General features: G+C 42.1%; 1 protein-coding gene across 1 annotated transcript in view; it reads left to right on the top strand.

Annotated features, from left to right (window-relative positions):
• Positions 1–13,874, top strand: part of DIPK2A (divergent protein kinase domain 2A) — a 41,375-nt gene that overhangs the window by 23,714 nt on the left and 3,787 nt on the right. Inside the window, exon 2 of the mRNA XM_056564819.1 lies at positions 12,072–12,375. Within this exon, the coding sequence (XP_056420794.1) occupies positions 12,072–12,375 (304 nt within the window). The remainder of the gene's footprint in view (positions 1–12,071; positions 12,376–13,874) is intronic.

Here is a 13,874-nt window from a genome sequence, read left to right on the forward strand (position 1 = left end):
TGAGCGGGGTGTGGATTGCATTTACATTACATGCTCTTTGGGAGAGCTTTTGTTTCATGTAAGCTCTAACTAAACACAGCTGTCAAAGGTATTTTCCTCCTGTGTTTAAGTAAAGTTCTGGATCCCTCATGTGGAGAGGTAAAAATACAGACCTAGATGTGAAGGAGTGCTGCAGTGAAGCCGTCCCCATGTGTCTGTTGTAGGTTACATATTTAATATTCTAATGCAGTGATTCAGGGGTGAGTAAGACTTCACATCTGCGTGGGAGCTAGCTTCGGGGTGCTCTGTCACACAATCCGTTTATTCGGCAGGCTCTGACCAGACTGCAAGCAGTAATTCTTTTTTATTTTTTTGGCTGGTCAAACCCTGCAAAATAGACACCAGACAGAAACATGACTGGCCCAGTGAAGTCAATGGGATCAGTCAGTGTCCATTGTACAATGGACAGTTCAGTTTTCTAGCCCTAAATAGTCTCTAATGGAGGCCTTGAATAGAGCCTCTGATGCAGATGTGAATGAGGCCTAAGAATCACTGACTACTACAAGACTGAGTACTGTTATACCAAAGCATTGAACCCATAATAGACAAGATTTACCAATTGGGTCCACTCTCAAAGAACAGAACTTCCTGGCACTACTACCTTTGCAATTCACACAGGTGCGTTATTTATATAGTCTGTCATGTACTTGGCGTAAGCTGTCTATTCAGATGGTGCTTCACGTATGTAACCAACAGCAAAATGTGAGGAAGCGCGATACGGACCGTTGCCCCGTGTGATCACCTGAACCCCCCCCCGCACAAGATCTGGTCCACCCTCCCTGCCCCTATATTTCTGTCAATATGTACTGAAAGAAATAAAAGTACCTGTCTAAAGTATCTAAAGTGGTGAGTGCTCCGTTATTTTCTTCTTTGCTGCATTCACATTGTATCAATTGGGTTCCTCCACATTCTTTTACAACACCTTGGCTGTGTATTTTCTCTACTGTTATGATTATTTTAACAAAATGTTGTGCAACAATCCTGAGTAACAAAACCCGTAATACAGGGTAAATGCATTTTACCTTCATTTGAGAGTTTTTATTTTGGAAATGAGGGGTTAAAAGAAAAAAGTGCAGTATACTAGAAAGTTGCAGATCTTAAATTGAGTCAATTTAGATTCCTGTAAGACAATCTAATTTAAGCCTTTTTTTAATACAATAAGGTTATTTGGCAGAATCTGAACAAGCAACATCCTTCAACCTTATTTACATGTAAGGGAAAATTTGAACAAAAAACCCACCACGGGAATAAGTGGCACGTCACTTCTGATGGAAACTAAGGATTAACCCTTGTGCTAATCCTCTTGTGTATCTGCTGCACACCTGCAACCAATCCTCTTGTTTTGTCAAGTTACGTAGTGAGCTTGTGGAGTTTTCAATTTCTCTTGGATTTCTTGCTGTAGGTGGCAGGTAAACCAGGATTCTGACGGTCCGAATGCTGTGGGGATTTTTAGGAGGCAGGAAAAGTTCCCTTGCATAGTTATCATTTTGTATATTACCTCCTGAAATACACTAATCTGTTGTTGTTTTTTTGACGTTGTGCATTTCTGATGGGACAGTATGGTTTGTCTAGCCTTGCGTATATTACATGGGGCCGCACATACAATTTAAGGCTGCTCTTTACTAGAGCTTTGAGGTGTGAGACTGCGGAAGAGGAAACTGTCAACGTGACTGAGAAGAAACACCTAATAATTTAAGTGAAGTGCCTGTGCTGTGAATAGGGGGAGAGCAGCCCAGACAGCTTTATTGGGTCACATCTGCTTTGTTGACAGTAGCATTGTTTCATGACTAATACATATCAGTACTAATATATATATATATATATATATATATATATATATATATGTGTGTGTGTGTGTAATCTAAACATTATTAGGTTTCCTTGATTTAAAGTGTACCTCCTATTTGCAAAAACTGTATATATAATCATAACATGTATAGTTGTAACATATATTAATTTGTAAACTTGTTGGTAAAAAAAAAGTTGGTTTGTCCCTGCAGCTATTGCCTGTCACTGTGCAGAGACAAAATACTTGAACTGTGGACGGTGCCCAGGGCCCGGCTTGTCGTCAGCTGCTGCACATGCTAGTGAAAAGGTGAATCATTGGCTGCAGTAGTCACATGGATGAGCAGGCACATCATTGCTCTTTGAAAATACTGTCAGGAACCATTGGGATTTTACGGGATAATAGTGGACTGCTAGGCCCCATTCACACTTCTGTATGACATTATAGATTGTATACAGATGTCTAATTTTTTTTATTTTTTTTTAGTTCTGTATTTATCATATTTGTTCATAGAATTACCTGTTTTGCTGCTTTTATTTACTATGAATGGGAAAAAAAGGAACAAATGTATAGAATGTGAACTGTGCAAAAAGGGAACATGCATTGACTTCTGTGGAAATATCAATATGAACATGTGATATACTGAGAATTTCCTTCTGCATAAAAAGCCTTTGACTGTTTGGGCATGCTGGGATTTGTAGTTTGGCAATAGCTGGAGAAACAGTTTGGAAAGCACTGTAGTAGATTAATAGGTGTCCTAATTCCCAATTGGCTTTGCAGCAGCTAGACCACCATCTTGGTAGACCTCCATATTGCTGCCATAGATGTGACAAGCTTGAATTTGAGTTGTAACCTTGATGCTGCTACATTTGGTTGTTCTCCACTGACAGACATAAAGATGAAGTAGCTTCTGTGATTAGATGTTAATGTGCCCGCCAGTGCCCTACCTTCACCTTAAGCATTGCTTCCTACTTATTACTGCATTTATTTTGGAACAAATGTTACTTGTAATGGATTAGTAAGATGGCGGCTCTGTTTCTGCCTGTCACTCTGCTGGTCCTGATGGATCGGTGCCTGTCCACACCCTGCGTTCTGGCAACTCTTTAACGGCTTCCATTTTTCCCCTGAAGTAATCTCATTAAAAGTCTACGCGATAGTTGGGAATTTCCTTTCTGTCTTTTGGCAGTCTCCACGCTGCACTTTATCGTATTAATGGCCGGCTATGTAAACTCTTAGCTATTTAATACTTGGAGTCCTAGAGGGTTTTTTTTTGTCTATTTTAATATCTGATCTGCAATCTGCACCATGTAATCTACTGTAATTGAGTCTGCAGGATCGGTGACTAGGATGGGTATTAATTAAAAATGCTCAAATATCAGTAATGGCACAGAGCTTGTATATTGAATATGTTGAAAGCTGTCTTTTCCATAATTATCCATTTATATTTCTCCCTGTAGCATTGTAAACAGTCACACATTCCTCAGTGTTGTTTGCATGTTTCTGTCGCCCACATTTGTCCCTGTCATAATCGAATATACCCATTACACAGACGCTAAAGCTGATACCAGGATGGTTTGGGCACTCAAAGACCCCACAACACCCAGAGAACATATTCATTGGGCAGTTTCCGGTATAAATTATTCTTCCCAAAAATGGGAAAATGGGTCAAAACACAACTGACTCCAGGTCCCGCCGCATCCCATTGACTTGAATGGGGTTCCCCAGATCTGCTAGTTTACTAGAGTTTAGCGAAGAAAATAAAATAGTACATGTAGAGCTGGGCGGTATGACCAAATATGTGTATCACGGTATTTTTGTAACCTATGGCGGTTACACCGAGCATGCTGTCACATCTACGGCTGTCCGAGCATGCTGGGAGTTGTAGTTTTGCAGCAGCTGGAGGTCCGCAGGTTTGAGACCACTGCTGTACGCTGTATCCCTATGCCCGGGCTGCAAAAGATAAAGAAAATAAACTTTAACTCACCTACGTCGGCCTTACGCTGGGACTGGAACGTCGGACAGCCGTCAGCCTATCACCGGCCGGAGCGATGTCCCGGATACAGCGTACAGCAGTGGTCTCCAACCTGCGGACCTCCAGCTGTTGCAAAACTACAACTCCCAGCATACCCGGATAGCCGTTGGCTGTCCGGGCATGCTGGGAGTTGTTGTTTTTGTAACATCTGGAGGTCCGCAGGTTGGAGACCACTGGCATACAGGGAGTTCCAGCGCCGGCGGCCCCCAACAAAGAGGAGGAGGGCAGTGTTTGTGGGTGACATATGAGTAGTACCCAGCTGGGCTGATAATTAATTGGGGCGGAGCAGAACAGCACTGGCGGGTCACATGACTTGGGGGGAGTAGAACAGCGGTGGTGGGTCACATATGATTAGTTTCCCGATGTGGGGACAGCACTGCGCTGGGCTGATAATTCATTCCCGAGGTTGAGGAGCCAAACCGGTATTGCGGTATAGGAAAAATTCATATCGTGCAGCCTCAAAATGTTGGTATTCGGTATGAACTGGTATACTGCCCAGCCCTAAGTACATGCACTATTTTTATTTCTCCTCTTAAATTGACGGAATTGCGGATGGAGCTTGGCATAGTGGAGCCTGACGGCAATGTAAAGGAGGCCTAATATGAGGTCATTCTTATAATTATCAATTGGGAATAAAGGATCGCGTGCAGATTAGAAAAAAGTTGGCCAGACCTGTCTTGTATATGAGAGCCTTCAACCTCACTCGATCCCCCCACCCCCTCGATAAATGATATCGGGAGAGAAGGGTCAGGCATGGTGGTGGGTTTTAATTGAATGTTCATATGTTCAGGTGGATTGGGAGACTGGTGTACTATCTTATGGGTTTTCTTTTATGAAGGTAGCTTTAAACGCAATGTTATGGTGACAGGTTGCCTTTATACAGGGTTTTCAGCACTTTTTCATTGACTGCCTATCTTCAGAATAGCCAAACAATATCTAATAGGTGGGGGTCTAATACCTGATCCCTGGCCGATCAGCTTGTCAGAGCGCCCACATATGGAGACTGGAGTAGACAGCTCTGTACTTAGTGTTGTTGTCTCTTCGCTGCAGTAACCACCATGGCTTGCTACACAATGTACTGAGCTGGCTGCTTTGGTTCTTAATTATGTGGGTGCTACAGCTTTGTTAAATAGCACATTGTCAGGGTTCTTAGTGCAGGACCCCCAGCGGTCAAATATTGATAGTCAGTGTCATGAAAAACCCTTTTACAGACTAGTACATTGGGCTTTCAAAGTCTTCTTTGCCTATATGGTATTTAAAACCTCTGGAGTCTGAGAGCGCTGTAAGGATTGTCTTGTGATTAGTTCTGTCTGTAAATTATAGAATTTCTTGAACGTTCTGGAAAGGGTTACATAGACAGCAGTTATAGGTTTGCTCTTTCATCTCTCTACAATCTCTTATCATTTTTTTTCTTATTTAAATCCTATTATGTTTGTTTTAATGTTTTCTCGAGATCCATATATGAGGTCCGGTCTGGTTTACAATGTCCTGTAATTAATGCTATACTAACTATATTGCTCCAGAAAACCGTTCTTCCAGGAGAGAACAATCTGCCCACAGCATATTGCTTTCCATTGGGCAGGCAGCTGCTTCCCTGGACATACTGTAGATACAACAAAAAGCTGCAGTGTCGAGCCAGTTACAATTTATACTATAAACAGGCTTTCTTCTTCTGACAAAATTACTCCTTTTGGGTCTGCATGCAGGATTTTTTTCTCTGCCATTATATTTTGTTGTAAATCCATGGTGAATTCACAACAAAATCTGTGTTCCGTGTAGATATTGATGTAAATCAGTGTTTCCCAACCAGTGTGCCTCCAGCTATTGCAAAACTACAACTCCCAGCATGCGCGGACAGCCGAAGGCTGTCCGGGCATGCTGGGAGTTGTAGTTTTGCAACAGCTGGAGGCACCCTGGTTGGGAAACACTGATGTAGATTCACAGCAGACTTTACCCTTGAACATGTGTATGTGTACATGTGTGTAGGGTGAGACTCACAAGAGATTCACACACTATTGATCTTAAAAAGGACCCATGGAAAACGCCCCAAAAAACAAGATTGCATTACCATTAAATGCGTTCAAATTTGAACGCCGCGTCTAAAGTCAAAGTAAAACAATGTCGGTTAGCTCAAGGAGCTGTTCGGGATCACCACGGCGAAATTGCGGCATCCAGAACAGCTTACATGACAGCCGGAGGGTCCCTAACTACCTCCTCGCTGTCTGATCGCCGAATGACTGCTCAGTGCCTGAGATCCAGGCATGGGCAGTCAAGCGGCAGAGTCATCGATCAGTGGTTTCTTATGAGAAACCATTGATCAATGTAAAAGATCAGTGTGTGCAGTGTTATAGGCCCCATATGGGAGCTATAACACTGCAAAAAAAAGGGAATAAAGATCATTTAACACCTTCCCTAATAAGTTTGAATCACCCCCCTTTTCCCATTAAAAAGAAAAAAAAAAACTGTGTAAATAAAAATAAACATGTGGTGTCGCCACGTGCATGTAGTAATGATTTTTTCCAGAAGTACGACAAAATCAGACCTACATAAGTAGGGTCTCATATTAATCGTATGGACCTACAGAATAGAGAAGGTCATTTTTACCAAAAAATGTACTGGGTAGAAACGGAAGCCCCCAAAAGTTACAAAATGGCATGTTTTTTTTTTCAATTTTGTCTCACAATTATTATTTTTTCTGTTCCGCCATAGATTTGACTGACGTCATTACAAAGTAGAATTGGTGGTGCAAAAAATAAGCAATCATATGGATTTTTAGGTGCAAAATGTAGTTATGATTTTTTTTAAAGGAAAGGAGGAAAAGTTAAAATGCAAAAACTGAAAAACCCTGGGTCCTTAAGGGGTTAAAAATGAAAGAAGTGATCTGATTGGTTGCTATGGGCAACTGGGCAGCTTTTCCCTCTGGACAGGTTTTGATAAATCTCCCCCCATTGACCGGCAGGCACAAATGTTTGTATCAGTCGATCTGATGTTGGCTTCTTTGTTCATTGTTGTTGGTGCTGAGGTTGGGAAATTGTCCGCACCAAATAGATGTGTAGACTATTAATATAATACCAGCCCAAAGATCAATCTCTAGCACAGAGTTTCCCAACCGGGGTGGCTCCAGCTGTTGCAAAACTACAACTCCCAGCATGCCTGGACAGCTTTTGGCTGTCTGGGCATGCTTGGAGTTGTAGTTTTGCAACAGCTGGAGGCACCCCGGTTGGGAAACTGCGTGCTAGAGCTTGATCAGTAGTGTGCTGTTTTAACTTCTGACTTTGTCTTCCAAAAGGAACAACCTTCACAGACCAACCATGAACAAGTCTCTCAGAACACTGTTGTTGTAAATCCCTACTGTGCAGGCAGCTTTTATCCTCGCAGCCTTTGTACACAACCCAGTCTGAAATGGCAGCACCTCCTGACCTTTCCCATTTAATGTACTTATGGATGTTTATGGTGGTTAATAGTCCAGCTAATACTTCAGCTGGTGTTTTATGTTCTCACATTTGCTAGCTTCTTAGATACAACAATTAACAGTATTAGCAATTCCCACAAATACTTGTAATAAGTGGATTAGTGCATCTTTTTATGTTGTGTTAAAGACTTAAGTAGTTATTTGGAGATTCTTGTGATCAAGGCTGAATCAGACCCTTGGAAGAAAAAAAAAATCCAATATCTTTGAAGTTTTATTACAGCTTTTTTTCCCCTCCTTACATCAATATTACTGAGGATTGTAGGCATACAGGATTGTGCACTGAGGAATGAGATCAAGATGAAAAGTAAGAGTAAAGACTGACTGCATGTTTTAACAAGTCTGCTTTCGAACTGGAGCACCAGCGAAAGAATCTATGAAACGGAGCGAAGTGCGAGGATGAAATATTAATACATTGTCTGGAGACGAGCACTTGAAAGGGAGCTGTGTATGAAAGTTGCCTTTTATAGGGATAGTGACGTCCTTTGCATCTCCTGAGTATTGCCGCATTAAAATCTCATGTGACTAACTAATCCTGCACTTGTATATACAACCTCACTAAAGTGAACATGGCCGCTGTGCATAAGAGCAGAGCCTTATCTCTAGAAGTCTCCATTTAAAGCTGTTTTTAATATTTGGATTTAAGGTTAATATTTGGATTTAAGAGAGACAAGTGTCCATACATACATAACGTATATGCGCATAGAGGTGATAGAATAGTGCTCACCAACGGTGGTTGTACCAGCCATGTACAACTATGGTAAAAGCGTGTGCAAATGAAGACAGGCGAGAACCTGCAGTCGCTCCTGATGCAATAGATAGCAAACCAACAAACACCTCAAATGAGTAGTATCAGGATTAGGTAATGTGCTGGAACTCTTCAAAGGTATAAGGACTTATTACCTATCATGCAATGCGTTTTGCCAAAGATCGCTTCATCAGGAATAGGATATGCCTAATGAAGTGGTCTTCCTCGAAACTTGTTGCATGATGGGTAATAAATCCTTTTACCTTTGAAGAGTTCCAGCACATTACTTGATCCTGATACTACCGTGTTTCTCCGAAAATAAGCCCGGGTCTTATATTAATTTTAGTCCCAAAAAACGCACTAGGGCTTATTTATTTATGGTGGGGGGGGGGGGGCTGTGGGAGGATGGGGGGCTTTAGCAGTGTGGAGGATGGGGGGGGCTTTAGCAGTGTGGAGGAGGGGGGGCTTTAGCAGTGTGGAGGATGGGGGGCTGTAGCAGTGTGGAGGATGGGGGGCTGTAGCAGTGTGGAGGATGGGGGGCTGTAGCAGTGTGGAGGATGCCCCCGGCTGCTAAGCAACAGAAGGAGGTCCCGCTGCAGCTTCCGTACGGTATTGTAGGATAGATAGTTAGATATGGCAGTGTTTCCCAACCAGGGTGCCTCCAGCTGGGGCCAAACTACAACTACCAGCATGCCCGGACAGCCAAAGGCTGTCCGGGCATGCTGGGAGTTGTAGTTTGGCCACAGCTGGAGGCACCCTGGTTGGAAAACACTGAGATATGGGACCAGCCAAAGAAGGGCGGACGGGGATGGGGGGGGGGGGGGGGTCGGGTCTATGGGCATTACTGGTGGCCACGGTCCAGATCTGGACCGTGGTCCGCCAGTTGATTACCCCTGGCCTATGTCTTATATTCGGGGTAGGGCTTATATTGCAGCCCACCCTGAAAATACTGCTAGGGCTTACTTTCAGGGTAGGGTTTAGTTTCGGGGAAACACGGTACTCATTGGAGATGTTCGTTGGTTTGCATACATTGAGTGGGCAGACTTTTCTGCAGCATGTGAATGGCTTCTTGCTGTGTGCTGTATTTTGTTATAGATTCTAGTACTGCCAAAATTCACAAATGCATTACAGTATACAGTATGTAGGCTTCTGGTCCCTTTATAAGAGAATATAAACTTTCTATAAGTTATGGTCAGTCAACTGTGCGAATTGGTCTTCATTTGTACCTGTGCTCTGCTTATTTATGTCCTGGTCTGAAGTGTTCATGTTGTTGGGCTGTTGTGGGTGATTTATTCCTATGTATTTTAGTGTATCTTTATCTGAGGGGAATAACAGGGAAATATAGTCCCTGAATTTAAGACTAAAACTTTATTTCACTAGCTTAGTGCCTCCTGTTGCTCTCTAGGCTTTTATTGCTTTCTTTGCACCTTTCCATTGCTTCTTGCCAATTCTGCTGCCCATCTTTGTACCAATTCTGTGCCTGCCCCCCCTTTTAGGGTCTGTGCCTGCCATCAGTCTGTAGATCTCAGCTCCACTTCCAGTTATTCCAGTGCTGCAGAATCACTGGGTTTAAATGTTGTTTTCGTTGTTCTGAAGACAAAATTCTTAGATTCAGATGGCATAATGAATGAATAGGCATTACAGATAAGATGGGGTCTCCCAGACTAACAGGTGGCTGTGCATGTTCTGTAATGAAGAAAACTGTGTCCCCCCAAAGCCAAATGTGACTCCTGCAGTGATTGGCTGAGCTGGGCACACCCTCGGCAATTGTTTTCCTAATAGATGTGCTATTTTGTTAAACATAAAAAATAACGTGATCACTAGCTTCCATTGTAAGGATCTCATTTCTTCTTATGCAAACATCCTGGACCCATAAGAACACGCCATGGTGATACTACTACGCAACCCTTCTGCTACTGTCCTCACTCACAAAAATGTATCTTAAAGGGGTACTCCGGTGAAAACCTTTTTTCTTTTAACTCAACTGGTGCCAGAAAGTGAAACAGATTTGTAAATTACTTCTATTAAAAAATCTTAAAGGGGTACTCCGCCCCTAGATATCTTATCCCCTATAGAAAAGAAAAGGGGATAAGATGTCAGATCGCCGGGGTCCCGCTGCTGGGGACCCTGGGGACCGCCGCTGCAGCACCCCCCTATCATTACTGCGCAGAGCGAGATCGCTCTGCACGTAATGACGGGCAATACAGGGGCTGGAGCATCGTCATGTCACGGCCCACCCCCGTCAATACAAGTCTATGGGAGGGGGTGTGGCGGTCGTCATGCCCCCTGCCATAGACTTGCATTAAGGGGACGGGCCATGATGTCATGAGGGGCGGAGCCATGATGCCATGCTGCTCCGGCCCCTGTATCACCAGTCATTACGCACAGAGCGAACTCTCTCTGCGCAGTAATGATGGCGGGGTGCCGCAGTGATCTAACATCTTATCCCCTATCCTTTTGATAGGGGATAAGATGCCAGGGGTGGAGTACCCCTTTAATCCTTTCTGTACTTATTAGCTGCTGAATACTACAGAGGAAATTCTTTTTTTTGGAATTCTCGCCGATGACCTCACGAGCACAGTGCTCTTTGCTGACGTCATTATAATAATAACTCTTTATTTATTGTTGTCCTTAGTGGGATTTGAACCCAAGGCCCCAGCACTGCAAGGCAGCAGTGCTAACCACTGAGCCACCATGCTGCCCTTAGCATACATCTGCTATGCACGGTTGCTAAAATGGACAGAGATGTCAGCAGAGAGCACTGTGCTCGTGATGTCATCAGTGTTCCAAAAAGAAAGGAATTTCCTCTGTAGCATTCAGCAGCTAATAAGTACTGGAAGGATTAAGATTTTTTAATAGAAGTAATTTACAAATATGTTTAACTTTCTGGCACCAGTTGATTTAAAAGAAAAAGGTTTTCACCGGAGTACCTCTTTAAGTGTCGTTGCCATGTTTCCCACTATGGCAGTATCTAATAAAACACGGTTCGCTTTGTGTTACTCTCTAATGAATTAAAAACCTAAAATCTTTAATTTATGGTGATGGATTTCTTTTTGTCCTAGAAAAGATGTTTTATTCTTTTAAGCTGTTTTAAAGAGCTCTTAAAGCTACAACAAGTGTTTTTAACACAGTATTCCAATAGATTTTCTGAATGAGTGTTCTGTGATGAACCGATTGTTTTATGAAATTGGGTCAAACACTTGTTTAAGGCTGTGTTCGCATTATGCTTCTAAGTCTACATATACCGTATAAGCAATAAAGGTATATTGCACTTTAATGTTCTTGTTTATTGTACTGTATATTTTAAGAGAACCTGTCACGCTGAAAATACAACCACCTCCTCTACGGCCTCCCTTCAAGTGCTGGCAACAGATTCCTAATGGTGTTTGTAATGGAAAGTTACCCCTTATCCCTGTTACCTGTGAGGCATCATATTATAATAGTATGGCATCCCTAGTAAATTTGACTGACTTTTATGCTGAAAACAATAAATAATCCCATACGAGTCAATAGACCTTAACCGACATAGAATTTAGGAGGAAAAAAAACATGCATGACACACAAAAACATGTAGTTTCATTGAAAAAAAATGTTATAAACTAGATAAAAGTAGCAGCAAAATACATCCAGGAGTAAGTGGCGGCACCCGTGTGTGTGTGTGTTTTTAAATTCACCTTTTTTTTTTTTTTTATGAAGGTTTCATAAAGCCAGAATGTTCAGCAAATAGTTTGTTGTATATGATTTGTGTTTGCTATAAAGTAAAAAAGCTGTATGAAGATTTTCTAAGTTGGCAGATTCTATTTTTTTCCATGGGTTGTGCTGCTTCATGGGATTGAGTGCAGTCATTATAGTGCCCCATCCTATCTTTTTAATGTTTTTTTTACTTATAACGTGTGGATGTGTCATGTACTGTTACACCCCACATATATCCTCTCTTATTAAATGACTTACCACCAGTAGTTGTATGTCTAACCTAATCACTGTCTCTCTTCCCCAGAGTTTCCCATCAGATGAAGGCTGGCCTTTTGCTAAATACCTGGGAGCGTGCGGCAGAATGGTTGCTGTGAATTACGTAGGAGAAGAGCTCTGGAGTTTCTTTAATGCTCCGTGGGAAAAGAGAGTGGACCTTGCATGGCAGTTAATGGAGATTGCTGAACAGCTCACAAACAATGACTTTGACTTTGCACTTTACCTCTTAGATGTCAGCTTCGACAACTTTGCTGTTGGACCTCGAGATGGGAAAGTAATCATTGTTGATGCAGAGAATGTCCTAGTAGCCGATAAAAAGTTAATTAAGCAAAGTAAGTTTCTTGTTTATTTTCTCCAGTACGCAAAAAAAACAAAGGAAGGCAGAGCAATTATTTCATAGCTGCCATGTAGATATTCTCCACAACAAATTTCAGGAAGTCTTGAGTGTCTGTGCTTTCTTGTTAGGGAATTTAAGCATAACACCCTTGCCAATCGAAGGGGCCACAGTGTCATCATACCTTTTGGTTGTTCACCATACATTTTGGAATCTCTGAATGATGTTTCACCTCTCACTTAAATGGACACTGTTGGATACAAAAACTTTTGATATGTTGTAAAGCATTTATAACCAATAGGTTTTGCAATTGCTTTCATTAGAACATTTTTAGTATTTCATAATGAAAAAGCCAGTTAAATACCTGCCCTCCCGTCTGCTTGGACACATACTAGTCCTGCTGTGTCCATGTGTCATCACCTATGTCATGGACACAGTTCCTTGATTGACAGCTGTGAGTGCAGGGCTCACAGCTGGAGGAAAAATCCTCCCACTGTCAGCTTGTGTCCCGCTACTGTGAATGAGACAAGCTGGGAGTTGTAGTTTTGCTAATGCTAGGGGAGATGTGAGCAGACAGTATACTGAGGGAGGGGGCGGAGACCTGCACAGTGAGGCCACGCCCCCTCCCTTTGATTGGAATTCAGACTAGTGAGCTAAATTAAGTGTAATTAAAAAAAAATAAAGGTGCTAGACACATAAAAATATGTACATGGTCAGGATTAGGTACTGAGTGATATATTAAAAAGAAGAAATTTTGTTGGCTCTGACAGGTAAACTTTAAAGCATAACTTTCATTTCTGCTGACTTTTCAGGATAAGCTGCTTTGTGTGTGTACATGAGTAGAAGCAGCATTTTTGGTCATTATAGAACTTGTATATGTCATCTATGATTTGCAGTTCTCCTAATGTTTAAGGTCAATGGTATCTTCCATACATTGCCTGCCCAGGAGTCGATCTTGCACTTCTATGTCTTTTTGCTCAGCCTTATTCAGCTGCAACTGGTAAAGCCTGGTAGTTGAGACTGTGCATAAAGCCCTGGGGTGATGTCTCTTACTCAGAGCTGCCTGTATTATCATTCTGCTATACGGCTGCGTTCACTGTCACCCCCCCTCCAATTTCTTGCTTGTAATTTTATGCAGATTTCATAGTGGAATACATTCTAACAGGAGAGGGGGACAATTATTTATAGCAAGATAAACATTTTTTTATCAAAAGGTATATTACAAAGATTCTTATATTTACTTGTAGTATTGACCTATACAAAGTTTGTTGAAATGACAGGTATGCTTTAAATGAGAGACTGAGCTGCAGTACCTGGCATAGCCAATATAAAATGTACAGACCTTTGCCTGCTAAACCGGTATGGGTAAAGCAGTGTCATAGCTTCTTCAGTCTGCTGATCAAGGATGCCGAGTTTGATTCCCACTAACCCCTTTAACTTATGACTGCATAGAATCCAGGAAGAATGGAAATGATTGTCCAATAAGGAACTAGTCAT

The sequence above is a fragment of the Hyla sarda genome, chromosome 3 (assembly GCF_029499605.1).
Source record: "Hyla sarda isolate aHylSar1 chromosome 3, aHylSar1.hap1, whole genome shotgun sequence".
In the NCBI taxonomy this organism is placed as follows: domain Eukaryota; kingdom Metazoa; phylum Chordata; class Amphibia; order Anura; family Hylidae; genus Hyla; species Hyla sarda.